Raw genomic sequence first — 17,347 nt, forward strand, 5'->3', positions numbered from 1 at the left:
CTGGGAGGAACATGCTGCAAACATTTCTAAATTGTAGGTGCGCTGGTGGCATCTTAGGTCATTTGCAAACTGCCATGGGAGTCTTTAAAACACTCCTTTAAGGAGTGTGTATACGGCCGACATCTACACGGTGCGATACTAAATGATGTTTGTTTTGGAGAAAATATTTGATCACAAAAATTTTGTCCAAGTAAGTTGTTGGGGCCAATTATTTAACGTATGTACCGTTTATAAAAGACCGCCATCGTCTCAGCCGGATTATTTAAAAAAATTACGTGACCACTTGGTGTTTGTATAAAGAAGACCACATTATCCTCGCTGGAGATTTGAATCTCCATGCTGCAAACTAGACTTATCGGGAGTGCGTGTATGATAAACCCACTTTTTGATAACGCACTTCTTGTTATTATGCTTACGTATGACCTGGCGTAAACTGCCACTGACTTTACGACAGCAGTTGGCAGAGCCTGTTCGACATTAGGTCAATCTTTACTATTTAAAGTATTGCAGAATACGTAGTTAATATAGACAATGAAAACCCAGAGCATTGTATTGCGCGCTTTTCTTTTCTTCGTGGCAGTCCGAACGGCCACTCTGAACAAAGCACCAAGATCGTAAAAGACTTTTCGCAGGCTTAACGTTTGATTGCTTGCTTACTTGCTTGCTTGATTGCTTGCTTGATTGATTGGCTGATTTTAGATTGTCTTTAGCTTCTTTACAACGAGCTCCCGAGTGATGCCACTTTTCTCTGGAACAGTTGGACTTTTATTAATTATTCTATTGATGACTATGTACCCAGCAAGCATGTTCGAACTAAGAAAATGAATCTGTGGATGGCTAGAGATATCATTTACCTTCATCACATACTTCACCGTGCAAAAAGAAAGGAAAGAAAGAAAAAAACTTAAAATCTCTGTTTGTAGTGTAGCGGTTTTAAAATGTGAACTAGCTTTACAACTGTCCGATTATAAGGCAAGCTATTTTTTCTAGTTCTCTTTCAAACTTTTTAAACGACAACCCTTAAAAGTTCTAGCGCTACCCAAATGAATCCGTAAGCAAAGTCGATCGGGTTTCAGTAAATGGTCGCGCAATAAGTAATGGAAGGGTCACGTTGGACTGGGCCGTGGCTGGTTCGCTGAAATTCTAGTTGTTATTCTTCGAGATCAAGCAAGTCTTCCGGGGATTTTACCTTACTAAAATAAGTGCAAAAGAGCACCCAGGGCAAGCGACGGATTTCCGAAGAATGTGTGAAAAGTCCGGACCTTAAGAGGGAAAATGTTGTTAGTCTACTGATCTAGCTGTAACAATAAACTCATTTAAAGAAAAAACAAAGGTCTTGAATAGCCAAGACCCGTTTTCAAAAAATGATGTTACACCAAAACTGTTCATAAGAGCAGATGCGAGCCAATCATCATGTTGGACATATATTATTACCGAAGGCAGCTGGCCAATGGGAAACAGCACTTACGAATGAAAAACTGTGTGAATATGGTTCTAGGTCAGTTCGAAACACGACATTCAAAGCAGCGTTTCCTAATTTTTATCAAGCCGGTTGAAATCGCGCTTCAACACCCCATGGGGCATGTTGGATGTCTCTCGAAATTTTTTTTGAGTGTCTGGCTGTTTTTCAACAGTTTTTATAATTTGTAATTGACTACTCGATATTAATAGTATGTTGAAATGATAAAACTGTATTGGGTATTGGTAACCAGGACAACGGCAGTATGATAAGAGATCAAGCACGGTTGTATTACATTTTAGTGAGATTAAGAGGAGAAAATAGAGCTGGGAAGGAGATGTCACAGGCGTGGGATGTGCAGATAACTTGAGGTCTGTCAGAGTACATAGCAGAATGGCTGCCGAGGAAAGGAAGTGCAGTCGAGGGAGCGATGGAGTGATTAGAATAGGCAATTTGTAGACAGGATGTGCTCGGCAGATGGTGGACAGTGGATCTACACGAGAGGCCTGTGTACTGCAATGGGCTAAAATGTGATGATGACGACATCCGGTTAGCGCAGGTATACGCAGGGTCTGACTGAAAACCGCGACCAGGCGGTGTACGTATTCGTACTGGAGTGGCCGGCGCAGAGCCTTCTCCAGCTGGCTTCGCTGCAGCTGGGCGCCGGATCACGGGTCGTCCTGCTGGGCGCCGAGGAAGAGACCGTAACAGTCGTGGAACGGACGGCTCTCCGAGTGACGCTGGCTCTACCGGCGCTCACCGTGGACCAGTTGCCCACACCCTGGGCCTGGGTGCTCAGAGTCACGGGACCAGCCAGCGGACACTGCCCCGAGGCGGTGCGGCCGACGATCATGAGCGGCGTCGGGACGGTGTGACGCCAAGAGCAGAGGCCGCGAAGGCGGGAGAATCGACGAATCTTCTCTCTCCAATTATTATCTTCCACGATAAGAGGGCAGAGAGTGTCAGGGAACACAACTTTACTACATGTTCTCAATGTCTTTGCATAAAAGCAGAAATCAAATGAGGGCACGTGTCAGCGGTGTTTTTAATGCGTTAGCATTCTTAGGGTACACGCACTTTCTGGAGGCTATCTATCTATCTATCTATCTATCTATCTATCTAATCTATCTATCTATCTATCTATCTATCTATCTATCTATCTGTCTGTCTATCTATCTATCTAAGTGTGTATATACTTTCGTATCTAACCATTTTCCCGCCTACCCGGGTCGCTGGGTAGTCCATGGTGGAATGGGTAGCGCATCGGGCTTCTGTGATGAGAGAACAGGGTTCAAAACCAACCGTTGGACCAACTTGGGTCACTGATTATGTGGCAACGTGTACATATGTGCCGCTTTTCAACGAACCTCTTTCACGCCGATATGGGTCACTGTAGATGCGGGACTGGGTAGGTACCGCTGTTCGAAGAATCTCTGACGCCGACTTGGAGCACTGGGTATGAGCCATATTCGGTCTGTGCGGGTCTTCAATGAACCTCTTTGATGCCAACTTGGGTCACTGGGAGTGTGCCGCTTCTCAATGAACGTCTTTGACGCCAACTTGGGTAACTATAGTTGTTGCGCCACTTAGAATGTGCCGCTCTACAATGATGAAAAGGACCCCTTAAATTTGTCTGATGTTGAGTCGAATGTAACCCACGTCACAAGGGTTCCTCAAGGACAGCAACCCAACGCCTTAGCAAGCTACGCCACAAGTGCACTTCAATGAACGCACTTCAATGAACGCATTTCAATTAACGCTTTTCACGCCAACACTTTAGCGTGCGGCGCCATGAATACACTGGGTATGCACCGATCTTCAATGAACCTCTCGCCAATTTCGGTCACTGAGTATGTGCCACTGAGTGTCCGGCAACCGAGGGAACAATCCTCAGCGTTCGCAGGCACCGGCGCGCCTCGCTTCTCATATCGAAGGCCACGCGAATACTTCTCGCAGCGCCATCAGATGGCGCAGTGTGTCTCGACAGAAGCGCGAGGGAGGAGCCCGGTTGCCGCATGACGTGAAGGGGGTTCAATTCGCCTTTTTCATGTTCCTGTTACGCCTTCTGCCGCACGCCACTGGAAACGTTTTGGAAGGGTGCCGGTGCTTTCGCCGGTTGATTTGTGTACCTACGCCCATGGCGAGTGTGCGTCGGTTGTGCGTTTGGTGGATCACGAGTATTTATTAATGATTTCTCCGGGGCAGCATTTCGTTCCTGGAAGCCATGTAGCACTCGTCGACTACTGGGTGAGCAGGCCTGAGCGCGCTCTTGTGCTGTCAGTGCGGCCGATAAACGCACGCCGAGTTCCGTCTGCCGACACGGCGGCCTGGGCGTTTGTTGTCGCTGATGTCTGCTCTTGCACTTCGCTTTTTGTATTCTTTTTACACATTCATAACACATGTTACATATTCAAGAAGTATTCGAGCACAGCCTTCCGCGTCGGATTTGCCAAAGCAGTGCACCAATCGCATTAAACCCGCACATCACATTTCATCCAGGCGGGATCATGAACACAAAGTGCAACCCATATTTGCTCGTACACTAAAATACCAAAGTTCAGTTCTAGTGCAATCCATAAACGAATGGAACGCGTTACCAGGAAGCATTGTCGCTTGCACTGATGCAGCTAGTTTTCGAAGGGAACTTCTGGAGCATCTTCATGAATAACGGCTATTTTTGTTTGTATGCGTCTCTAGAATTATATAATGTTTCTTTTTTGTTTACTCGTGCATACTTAAATGTATCACTCGACCTTTATATTATACTACAGTGCTTACCAATTCCGAGATTCATTTCAGTGTTCCTGTTTTTATGCGCATTCAAAATTGTGTAATATTTCTGTCGTTGCGCCTGATTTAAATATGAATAACATCCTGAAAGTGTCGTTATACCATAGTCGGTTCCTTTTACCCAACTCATATCTTTTTCTTGTTGTTTGTTCTGGTGCTTCTATATTTGACACAATGATTTTGTATTGCACCTCTCCCCCCCCCCCCCCACCCACTATGTTATGCCCTTCAGGGCATTTAGGGTACCTAAATAAATAATATATAAATTTGTTTACATCGACATCTACAGCTACAGATCGTTGTTAGCTTCCGATATTGTGCAAGCGGCGCATCGCTAATATGATCTCGAAATGTACCAAAACATGCATATCTGCTCATATGAGCCGCATTGTTCCACCCTGAGACAAGTCAATATGAGCGGCCGAGCCACATAAACAACGGCAACTGCGATCCTGACACATATACTACGGGCTGTTAATTATAGATTCTGCCATGGCTTTTCTTTAACTTCATCACATACTTAGTTTGCGCGTGCCATGAAGCATTATTAGAGAAAATTGTGCTCGTCATAAGCGCTCACTTATAGGCAGTGTAGTTCTCTTCCGAAAACGCGGATGGCATCGCTGACCCCGTTCGTAACTGAGTGAGGCGATTGTTTATGCTGCTGTATCGAATGTACTGTCTCTTGTTTCTCATTTGACGCATAGGTAAACAATGCTTCTCTGGAATTAAGAAATGTGCCAGCATAACAGCGTGCACAGACCCACCCATCTACGTAGCGAATGCGACCGGCAGCCTTCGGGAACGGTGACGTGCAGATGTTGGTACAGCACTGTGTAGCGCGCCGCTTGCCGCTTATTGCGTATGCCCCGTGTGAAGAGTAGTTGATATCAAATCGCTACAGGGCCGCAACTGAACTATAAGAGCAGTTTCCTCAGTCGTAACTGATTATATTTAAGCTCAGGTTCACCGGTAGGGGGTGCACGAATTCGACGGGGCCAGGCCTAACCCAACCTTAGCTAAACACGACAACATTGGCTCAAACTTCATGTCCACGGCTTGAGAGGATCGAAGCTTGTGCATTTCAACTTCGAAGGCATGTTTCGACTCATATTGAGCGTGATTAATTATACTGACCCTTTTAACCCTTTTCAATTTTTAACGAGCGGTACTCACCCTTGCCGACATTCCGAGGTTCAAGTCCTTTCTTTGGGGATTAGCGATAAAATTGGCAGATGAGCAAAGTATTTTATTCTTGGACAAAGTTGTGCATCGGGAAGGGCCGGCAAAACAGGCAGTCCTTATGTAGCAGCGGTCCGTGAGCTTGGTCACACAGATTCATTCCATTCCTTAATATGCCAGTCACTATTTTCGCAGCCAGCTACTGCACACGTCTTCAATCCACCGTTCCACGATTTGCAGCACGATTGGAGCACAGTACGTTAGCGAAAACCCAGTTGCATTTCCGACAGCTGATCGCACAGAAGCAAGCTAGAAGCAGTAATGGTTTCGTATTCGTGCATTGTTGCTGAGGCCACGTGCGGCGCGCCGCCGAAGGCGCCATCTCATTTCTCTAGAACAAACTGCTCCGCGAAAAGGGTCAATATACAAGCGAATGCGCTGTGACTATCGCGTTGTCGGTTCGACGAGCGCTCGCTTGGAGTTCGGTCAAACGATCATGGTCGGCACGCTGATTTTGTCTGTGCCGTTGACAAGAAAGCTCGTCGGTTGCGTCATTGTCGGCCTATAATGATAAAATGGTCTCAGTGACACACATGGACACACTGTGATGAGTAGTCAGGCAATAGTTGGCGTCAGCGTCTTGTCGGACTCGCATTGACCCAGTGTTACCGCGCCTTAAACGCGTACGTGAAGTCAGGCACGCGCTGCCACCACCAGCAAGAAAGGGCCGACGCTGTAAGAAGACTTCGTCAGCAACGTGATATTTTCCAGCGAAACTGATTATGCGGACCCTGTGGCGTTGTTGTCGGACTTCGCTAAAAAGGGGCCACGTGACCTAGAGGCCTGGATAGGAAAGGAAGAGCTCAACAGGGGGAAAGGGGTTGGAGTGACGTCTTTCCCCATGTGAGAGTGTTATCTCATACGCGAATCTTATGCAATTCATCGACGATTGATTCCACTCTGCCGCGAAAGAGACAAATGTTATGCTGGCGGTTTGCGACCAATGAACACTTCCCAGTGATTGAAACGCGATACTAGGAGCGCGTGGCTACCGGCAATTCTTCCTGGCGCAAGAAGTGCCGGCAGCTGCGTCAATCGTCAAACCAATCCAACCATTCGTCAAAACGATTGCAGCGCCCGCATCTTCAGTGGTGGGCCTTGCGCCCAATATACGGTGGTTTAGATTAGTGGTTCCGCACATTCCATCCCAGCTACAACTATGGGAACACCACGAATAGTGCGTACTTCTAAGGAAGAAGCTGCTTACCGCGAACGTCAGCGAGAGTTGGCTCGTGAACGGGCTCGTCGTCGTAGGGCCGGCCTCACACGCAAAAAAAAAAGAAAAAGAAAAAAGAAACACTGGAAGAATCGCAAAAGAAAAGCACTCCTAAAACTCCTACAGCATTGTCAACATGCGAAGCACGCAAAAGCGAAAATGAGGTGGAAGAATGGTAAAACAAAAGGTTCACAATATAGACTGCTGGCGAAGTTTGACTTGCATGCTGTAAGACTGAGTGTAACTAACACAGCTTCGCTGTTTGAGCATCTTCGCGGACTGGAAGGAGCGGTGATTTTGAAGTGTCGCCGAAGTGTAACGCAGGGATTTATCGATAAATTTGCTAGCCATGAATGTGTGGCGGTAACTACGTGGTTCACGGTGCAGTTGCAGTCTTACGCTACCACGTTTTCAGCAGCGCACCGACGTAGAGCTATATACCAGTGGAGTTCCAATGCGGTACACGCCACGTGTGTTTGCTGCGGTGCGCATCCATAGCGCATTTGTGCGGCTTTTTTTTTTTCGGGGACTTTTTTCCTATACCAGGCCGCGCGGCCGCGCGCGCGTGCCTTCCAAAACGTTTTGCGACTAATCCGCTAGGGCAGGGTGCATGCGCCGTCGCGCCGTGAAAAAGGCGGATTGAATTGTTGAAACTGGTTCCCAGACAGCTGTAAAAAATAAAAAAAGTCGCCGCCCAAGCACTCGTGCGGCCCCGGTGTTTATCACAGATGTCAAGTTCATATACAGATTTTCATCACGTCAAAAGTGGTCGTAGTTTGCGTCCATTTCTTTTTTTTTTTCTAAATTTGCACATATATTCGTTATCGCGTGTTTCCGTTTGTGTTCCCGTGGATCACGAGCGTGTATTCGCAACTGCTGTATTGCAAGTATTGCAAGTGCGGCAGTAAGAGGGACGTCACTTGCTTGCCCGCGCAAAGTGTACAAACCATGTCTGACTGATCGCAGACGCGTTTGCTGTAGCTTAGAGGAAGCATCGTATAAGCGCTGTCCAAGCATATTGAAAGGCCGCTTTCAAGGTCGCCTGTTTTACGCGCGGCTCAGAACCACATTGTTCTGGCGGCCCGTCTCGCCACTCTTAGGGTTTGCCCGTGAGCGAAAGTTTCAGCATATATTTCGGTATATGTATATGCCAGTGCACCCTTCTCACACCCAATGACTCGGCCTTCGGCAGCGCAAAAGACGGGGCGTAGCAGTTCCGACTCGTTTTGACAGGACTTCTCCGATGCCAGAGGCAGACAGACGCGACAGTGAGCTGATGGGTGTGTCTCCTCGCATACGCGACTCGTGGATTCCCGGTAAGCGCTGAACCTTCTTTTTTTTTCATGCACGTTTTAAGTGCTGTCCAAATTCGCCGAAAATATACAGTGATGTAATATCTAGCGTGCTATTATCCGCTGCAGGACTTCCACAGGCTCGTCCAGTATTATATGAAGTAAACGTTGTCAGATGCGCGCGAGCAATCTCCTTTTGAGAAGAAAGCATTAATTAGTGAAGCACCTAGGCCGGGTTGTCATTTTTGTAGGCGTTTAGATAGCGTCTCCTGGTGGTTGAGAAACGAAGCGATACCACTCTTTCTTCCTCTTTCGTTTTCTGGCTTTCCATTTTTGTAACTGGCGTAGTTGGCATTCTTTCCGTCTTGCTTTCCTCCTATCCGTTCCCAAATGCAGTGCAGCAAATCAAAAGTTCTTCCAGTTAACCTCCTTGTCTTTCCCACCAAATTTCTCTCTCTCCCTCTCTCTCTTACATAGGCACTGCGATCTGGATAAGCAGCAGAACGTGACCTCACTCAATAGAGCGAAATAAAGCCAAAGGAAAGACAGGTAACTTAACGAAAGGATATCTCCGGCTGGCTACCCACACCAGAAAAGGAGGAAATAGTTGCGATATCGCGATCTGCAACACCCGTCTATCGCGGATAATTCAAGCGTGTTTTCAGACCTGTAGGATCATCTGGGCTGCAATAATCCGACATAAGGAGGCCTCATACCCTGCAGGGTTATTGACTGAGCTAGTTGGATGCTCGGTTGCCATAGTCAGAAGTTCGAATCCTCGTTTTTTTTCTCTCTCTCTTTTTTTTAAAATCTGAAAGTTGCAAGCTCGAATTCACCTCCTCCAGCACATTACATCTCCAGGCTTGGAGTGGCGCCGGACACCGACAAAAATGCCGAGAGCCAGTGGGGCTATACAAATCCAAGTACAACCAAATTAGGAAGACCCACTAAGCTTCAACAAAAGAGTCTCCCTCACCAGAAAAGGAATTGGCCTCCCTGGTGCAGTATTCGGCCACCCCCTCCCTCATGATTCCTACAATTAACCCATGGCCCTCAGTCCCCAGCATCTGCGGAGCACCTGACCGAGGCGGCGGTCAGACCTGTAACGCTGCAGAGGGTGCTAAGGCTCTCCTGGACCCGGACACGTATTTCCAATTGCTAGTAGGTACAGCGGGGCGTGGCACTTGCGGAGACGACGGACGTTTGCGCGCATGCGCGAGTAAGAGTGGGTGCGAGAGAGGAAATGTGGGGACTTTTGCTCCTTGAATATATGACTTTGCTTAGGCACTACGGAGGAGTTTCTGAGCACGTGTTGTATGCGCTTGTCTCTCTAGGCGTGCCGGCAGAAGTCGCGGGGCGCGGTAGTGCTGAACTTAGCGTCGCAAGTTGGCGGCTCGACGCAATTATATTTATTCAATCGTGTTTTTTAGTAATTGAAACGACGTGGCATTATTTCGCATTATTGGCGGCGCCTCCGGGACAAAAAAGCGGCAACGGGGACATCAAAGCTGGAACCCGGACTGGTCCGCGGGTTGGGGCTTGCAGAGGGCTGCGCGTGCCAGGAGAGTATAAGATCAGCTGCCCGCTATCGCGGACAGCCAATTTCTTATGCGAACACCCCCTGGCACGCTTCGGCCTCCGCGGCTCCAACCCGCGGGCCGCCCTGCTTCCAGTTTTATCTTTCCGCTACCGCTTGGGTGCCTCGGGGATCCTGCGCCGCCTGGTTTCATATAACCCCAGGTGCTCTCCTGAGGCCTCCGTTTGCCGTTTACATGTGCCCTCCTGGAGCAGTGCTTGTAAAAAATGCAATCTATCGTCGCTACTGAAAAAAGCGACCCGCGACTTATACAACACCAGCCAAACTTTTGCCCCTTCAGACAGCGATCACCAAATGGGGCATCTGTGCCCACTGCCTCCCCGCGCAGGCAGCCAGCGGCGCAGCGTAAACAAACTGGACCGCACTCTGCAATACCGACATGCCTAGGGGACAAACGCATACAACACGCGTTAAGGAACCTCCTCCGTTGTGCCTAGGCAGACTCAGATATTCAAGGAGCAAAGGCCCCCACATTTTCTCTCTCGCACCCGCTCTTACTTGCGCCTGCGCAAAAACGTCGAGCGCCATGAAAAGCGCCACGTCCCGCTGTACCTACTAGCAATTGTAAAAACGCGACCCGGACAGGCTGCCCATGGAAACTGACCCTTGAAAAGTTTAACAGCCGAACTCTCCCGAGTGGAGCTAGCTTAGCATGACTCTTTGAGGAACTATCAGGCATTGTTTGGAATATCATTGTCCTTAGTGAGGTTAGAAGAACTGGTGAGGCTTATACAGTGCTGACAAATGGCCACTTCGTCTGCTATAAATGACTTCCAGATAAGAAGCAGTACGGAGTAGGACTGCTAATCCATAAGGACGTAGCGGGCAACATTGACGAATTCTACAGCATTAATGAGAGGGTAGAAGTAGTCGTAATAAAACTTAAAAGAGGTATAGATCAAAGGTAGTACAAGCCTACGCCACAACCTCCAGTTATGATGATGACGAAATAGATAAGTTTTACGAAGATATTGAATTAGCGATGAGAAAAGCGCAAACTGAGTATACTGCCGTAATAGGAGACTTCGATGCAGAAGTGGGGAAAAAGCAGGCTAGTGAACAAGCAATTGACAACCACGGCGTCGATTCTAGGAACACTCGAGGAGAGATGTTGGTAGAATTCGCGGAAAGGAATGAACTGCCAATAATGAGCACTTTCTCCAGGAAGCGTAGGAACAAAAAGTGGACCTGGTAAAGCCCTAATGATGAAACAAGAAATGAAATTGATTTCATACTTTCTGTCGATCTCAGCATAGTGCAAGTGTTAGGTAGGGTAAAGTGAAATGATCATAGGTTAGTGAGGTTTAGGAGTCACCTCAATTTGAAGAGAGAAAGAGTAAAATTTGTTAAGAAGAAACAGGCCAACCTAGACGCAGTAAGAGTAAAAACAGACCAATTCAGGCTGGTACTCGCAAACAAATATGCAACCTTGGAACAGAGAGCTGAAGATGACATAGAGGTATAACTAGGCTGGCTTCAGAAGCAGCAATTGAAGTGGCAGGTAAGGCACCAAGGCAACCAGTAGGTAAGCTCTCCCAAACAACAAAGGACCTAATAAGGAAACGACAAAGAATGAAAGTGTCCAATTCAAGAGATCAGATAGACTTCGCGGAACTGTCAAAACTGATGAGCAGAAGAAGGAGAAAATAAGGGATATTAGAAATTATAACGTGAGAAATACTGAGGAAGCAGTAAAAAATGGACGCAGCATGAAATCAATCAGAAGGAAACTTGGCATAGGACAAACCAATATGTATGCACTGAAAGATAAACAGGGTAATATCATCAGCAATCTCGAAGATATAGTAAAAGCAGCGGAAGAATTTTATGCTGACCTGTACAGCACCCAGAGCAGCCACGATACCTCTATTCCAATTAGTAATGAACAGGTTACAGAGGCTCCTTCCATAACTTGCGATGAAGTTAGTGGGGCCTTGCAAGTCATAAAACGGGGAAAAGCGGCAGGAGATGATGGAGTGAAAGTCGATTTAATCAAAGATGGAGGAGACATTATGCTTGAATAACTGGCGGTCCTTTATACGAACTGTCTATCGACTTCAAGGGTCCCGAAGAACTAGAAGAATGCCAACGTTATACTAATCTGTAAAAAGGGTGACATTATAGGACTACAAAATTATAGGTCCATTAGCTTACTCCCAGTGTTATATAAAATATTCACCAAGATAATCTCCAATAGAATAAGGGCAACACGAAGGTCCTCATTGACCCTTTGCATATATATATAATATTTGAGATGTTGATTAATTAAGACTAATTATCTAATTAGGTGAATATATGAGTATCTCTAAGCGATGGCAAACAACACTACCTTCGTTCTACCTTCGTTCTTCGTTCACTACCTGTCGTTCTAAGCTTCATTCTGTCCCGCTACGTTGCATTTACATATTTTTAATGTTTGGCTCAAGTTACGTGGGACACCCTGTATATACGCATAGGTATTTAAATTGACTATGGGTATGACTTGCTGTTGAGTTGACACCATGTAATTATTCGTCTTTTCATTAAAGATCATAATTCCCGATGTCTCTGTGCAAAACTAAGGCCTAGGTTTGTCGCTGCGTTGCCACAAATATACAGACTCCACGTGAGAGAGAGGGTGATTATGGAGATGAAGAGGCGCTATTTTCTGCAGCAATAAAGGAATTATTATATTAATCAATTAATTAAATAATAATTAATTAAGAAAATGGCGTACCCAGCACCAGGAGAAGCACGTCTTAGCACATTGCGAAAGGGAAAGGGACATCAAGAGAAAAAAAAAATTACCGACGATTACGTTACTTCCTAATGCGATATTTGAGCGCAGCAAATAAGCTGTTTCACCTTTTCGATAGATTGAGGCAAAGAAATCGAGCAACACATGTATGCGCTATCACAGAATTTTTTTTTAATTTTTCACACGTATTCCTTTAACAAAGACTCCACTAACAGTTCTTGACAGTCATGAAGGAAGCTTTGTGGTCGGAGAAATAGACTGATATATGTTCGACTTGGTACACCAATGCTTGATTCTCAAAGACGAGATCTATACAAGTGCCTCGCGAGGTTGTCACAGCCGTGGGACGCGTTACGAGCGAGAGGAACGGGATGTTCTCCCGCATAAGTGTTAGGAAATTGCTGTTTGTCTTTATGTCAAGCCGCCACCGATCTGGCTCTCTGATTGCCACCGCACAGGGCGAACGGCAGCGGCAATTTCGGCTCGGGCGGTGCACATATACAGATCCGCCGCCACCGATCTGGCTCTCTGATTGCCACCGCACAGGGGTTGCATTGGAGGAGGAGCGAAGAAAGGAATTAAGTTCGAGCCGGCGCTTTGACAACCGGAGACTCGCAGGAAGAGGGGGGAGGGGGGCGGCGTGTACACCCAGCGGCAAACGATGGGGGCAGAAGCGCGCGCAGCAAGCGGACAACACGATAAAGGGAGGAGGGAAGAGATAGCAGCGACTGACTGATGCCGCTGACGCCGATAGTGAGTCAACCCCAGCTGCGGAGTTGGTTTCAGGGACAACGCCGCCGATGCCGACACAAACAATATGATACCCTCGCTTCCGCAGCGCTAAGAACCAGGTCTAGCCGTGGGAAGGTGGTCACGTATTCGTCGACGTGCCGGGGTCTACGTGAAATAACCGGCGCGTCGGCAACTGAAGAGCACCCTATCCGCCACACAAGAACAGGGGGGGGGACCCTTTCCTCCTCTTTCTGCATGGCGGCGACGGTGTTCTATGCAGTCACGTTATCTTGACTCTCTAGCGGCGTCAGCGGCATCCAGCGGTATCAGTCGGTCGCTGCTAGCGCTGGGGGGATGAAAGGGGGGCGGAGCTGGTTACGAGGCCGACGACAACGCCGACGACGACGCGAAACCCAGGAACGGACGCCAAAGAGCTGCGCTCTAAAAGAGAAGAGTCCTGGTCGCAGGCGGAGTCCCAATTAAGGGTCTAGAGAATACAAGAGGGCGTTGGTGAAATCAATTGAATTCCAGTGTATATGCGTCATGTGGCGAGCAAACGATTGCAGCCACCACCCAACAGTTGCCACTCAACAGGCGCCCGCAGTTCATGGTAATAAACGCCTCCTGAATACCGTTCTTGGCAATTATATCGTCATCGGCCATACCTCGTTGCGTATTTCTTAGAGGCAGTCGCTGTGAATTACAACTCCGTTGTCGTGACAACTTACAACTTAGAGAACAAGTCACACTTTTGACTCTTGCGATTGTGGGAATAACAAGAATATGGGTTCAGCGAAACGCAATTCTAAACAGGAAGTTTGGAATAGCGTATCTCGGGCTTACATGCGTAGGAGAGATAAGTTACATGTGTTAAACGTAAGCTACACTACCGCATGTTATGGTGCGCGTCTCTTCAGAACTGAGTTTACTGTACGGGAACGCCAGCATAATAAGACGTTAGAAGACAGGGTGCTGTCTTGGGTCTCCTGAGAAACATATCCAAGTCATCAAAATGCTTTAGCAACCACTCTGTCGTTTCTAGGCCAACGCGTCTTGTTAGATCTACTGTTACGAACGGCCTGCAAGGGTACCGACCTACAAAATTTTCCCAGCCAGCCGCAGCTGCGAGCTTCCCAGAAGCGACCATGGAAGCCTTCCCCACCTGCCGCGGCGACTCGTTTTGTAGGGACGACGGTGTGCCGCATTAATGTCCTCCCTCGGCGCCGCTATGACTAAACGCCGTCGGCGGGCCAAGTATTGTTTGTGGAATCGCCACCGCCTTCACGGTTCGATATAGGAGCAGGGGAGCCCCTGGAAGATATTTTGCGCTGCCGTCTCACGCAGCTCAGAAGTCATGGACAGACGCGGCGGCCATTGTCTGTGGAGTCAACACTGGGATGAAGAGGCGCCTGCTCGGGTTAAGCACCGTGTCTGCGAGAACCGACTCAACTCGGCGTGGTCAGTGAAACCTGTCATGAAGTGTGTGTGTAACCGCCCCCCCCTCAAAGGCTGGTCGGCTACGATGGCTTTTGAACGCTCCGAATTGGTAGCAGTTTGAATGGCCGTTTTTCCCTTTCCTGGGGATCTAGGGAGGACAGTGTTTATAAGCAGCTGTTGTGCGGCTGCTCAGTGTGCATTCCCCTTTGAGTGATGTTAGACTGATGAACTGTAACGTTCTCCATGTAGATACTGTAAATAAATCCCATTTCCTCGTTCTCGATGAGAACAAATCTCTCCCACCAACAACTTCCTCAGCGTGGATAAGTGGACGACGGAATGGGCCAGCTACCATCTATTTCATACCCGACTCCAAACATTACAACTGGCTGAGAGCGGTGAGACGGACTTTGCGACGTGGTGTTGTGTCTGCGGTGAGTGATTGGTTCTTGCTTTGACTATCTAGGCTTCATTTTGTGGCTTTTCTGTTTAGAACAGTAAGGAAGCTAGATTGTTGATTGTTAGCTACGTTGTGTTTTCCTAGGTAGGTTTAGCGAGCAGGACCAAGGAAGTAAAGCAGCAATCATGGAGTTAAGGACACGGCTGAAAGACGAATTGTTGATTGTTTGGTGAGGAACTGGGCCTGGAGGTACGCAAGGAAATGCTAAAATGGAACTCATTGAAGCTGATTTCCGTAAAGGCCAGCGAGCAGGACATTGCAATTGGGCTAGAACTTCTTAGGAAAAGACAGAAACGGGACAGAAAGAGAGAAGAATGGGACAAGAGGAACGCGAGTTGCGAAAAATGTAACTTGAGCTTGAAAGAAAGCGGTTCTAGTTGTCTCAAGGAAGTGAAGGGGCTCTGGAGCGATCAAGTGAGGCAGAATCATACCGCATGGACAGGCTGTTAAAGCCATTTGAGGTCGGGAACGACATAGGCTTGTTCCTAGGAAATTTTGAAAGGACTTGCGAGAAGATGAACTTTGGTCCAAGTATATGACCACAGCGGTTGCTTTCTACGTTGCCGTATGAGGCTGCGGAAGTAATCGCCAGACTCAGTGCGCAGGATGCATATGATTATGCAACGGTTAAGGCTAGTCTTTTGAAAAAGTATCGCCTTTCAGCGGAAGCTTTTCGGCAGAGGTTTAGAAGCACAGGCAAGAAGGATAGCGAGGGATATCCGGAGTTTGCATATAGCTTAAAGGCCACCCTAGTCGAGTGGTTGAAAAGCGTGGAAGCGTACCAGAGCAAAGACATGATTGTTGAATGCATGTGTCTAGAGCAGTTTTACAAAAGCATCCCACAATCTGTCAAGTTGTGGGTGCAAGACAGAGAAATCGTAAACACTGTGGAAAGGGCGGCTGAATTAGCCGAAGAGTACGCAACGCGTAGAAAACTGAACGCCGAGGACGGAAACTGGGACGGCCGAAATGGACCGCGGAAACCATTTCCGTTCAAGAAGGGTTCGCAGACTAGACGACCGGAGCCTGTAGACGTGGAGGAAAATCCCTCAGAATAGAGGGTGGAGAAATCAAACGGGGAAACCGCACAAAAAGAGCAGAAAAGAAAGTTCGAATCGGTTAGACCGATCCGCTGCTATAAGTGCCACAAACTCGGACATATCGCTGTAAACTGCGGGAAGCCCAGCGTAGTTTTCTCCTACGTGGATGAAAAAGACGAGAATATGGAACTTTTAAAAGCATGCCTTCAAGACCTGCAAGTTAATGGTAAATCGTGCCGGGTGCTGCGAGACAGTGCCGCCACGATGGACATTGTCCATCTGTCTTACGTGACGGTAGATAACTTCACTGGAGAAGTAGCATGGACCAAACATGCTGTAGAAGAACTCAGCGTGTGCATGCCCATGGCCAAAGCCAAATTCAGTGGACCGTTCGGGCAGCTCATGACCGAGGCTGAAGTTTCCAAATCTTTGTCGCTGCAGTATCCTTACATTTTTTCGAATCGGTCAGATCAATTACTGTGTGACAAAGGGTTTAAACTGGGGGAGGGCGTAGTATAGGCGTTGACGCGAGGCCAAGCTCGGAAAATCGCATCGCTTTCGGCTGAATATGCAAAACCTGCTCCAGCGGAAGTAGCAAAAGAGGTAACTTCAGTGACCAGATACGAATTAGGCTCGAGGGACGAAAAAAAAAAACGATTGAGGAAAGCCTGCCAGATGACCAGCTCAATGAGAACGGATCACTAGGGCGTCAAGAGTAAAACATCTTTATTAATAATATTTGAATGGCGAGAGCAGTGTGGGAGGAACCCTCAGTCCGGGGTCCCTAAGATGATTCCGGCGATGTTTCGAGCACGTTGTATCACAGCTCGGAGGACCTCGGGAGGTCCGTCGCGGAGGGCATCGTCCCACAGCTCTTTGTTGCGTAGGGGGTAAAGGAGAGTTGGCAAGGGAGGAAAGAGATTTGCAGTGCATTCAATCGTGACGTGGAAGGTTGTGGGCGAGCTGCCACAGCCAGGGCAACGATCTGCATAACAGTGTGGGTAGAATTTATTGAGAGAGACAAGATTTGGAAAAGTTGCGGTTTGTAACTGGCGTAATGCCACTGCTTCCTCCCGCGAGAAGGACGGCGGTGGTGCGGCGTGGGTGCGACGAATGCGTGTATAATGACGGAGTATGTCTTTGTAACGGAGCAAGGGATCCCCCCACTCTGAACTAGTCGCCTCACCACGCCGAGTCATCCGGAGGGAAATTTCTCGGGCAACCGCATGTGCGCGTTCGTTACCCGGCAGCGAGGTATGACCAGGGCTCCAGAGTAAGTGGATGCGGGGAGGTGTGGTTGGTGTATTTTGCGGGATCTGTTTGAGAATTTGGTGCGCCGCTCTCG

At 47.9% G+C, this 17,347-nt stretch overlaps 1 protein-coding gene across 1 annotated transcript in view; it reads left to right on the plus strand.

Moving 5' to 3' along the window:
- Positions 1-2,484, plus strand: part of LOC142582723 (alpha-L-fucosidase-like) — a 73,994-nt gene extending 71,510 nt beyond the window's left edge. Inside the window, exon 9 of the mRNA XM_075692703.1 lies at positions 2,019-2,484. Coding sequence (XP_075548818.1) covers positions 2,019-2,334 — 316 coding nt within the window. The 3' untranslated portion in view covers positions 2,335-2,484. The remainder of the gene's footprint in view (positions 1-2,018) is intronic.
- Positions 2,485-17,347: the final 14,863 nt, after the last annotated feature.

The sequence above is a fragment of the Dermacentor variabilis genome, chromosome 1, assembly GCF_050947875.1.
Source record: "Dermacentor variabilis isolate Ectoservices chromosome 1, ASM5094787v1, whole genome shotgun sequence".
NCBI lineage: Eukaryota > Metazoa > Arthropoda > Arachnida > Ixodida > Ixodidae > Dermacentor > Dermacentor variabilis.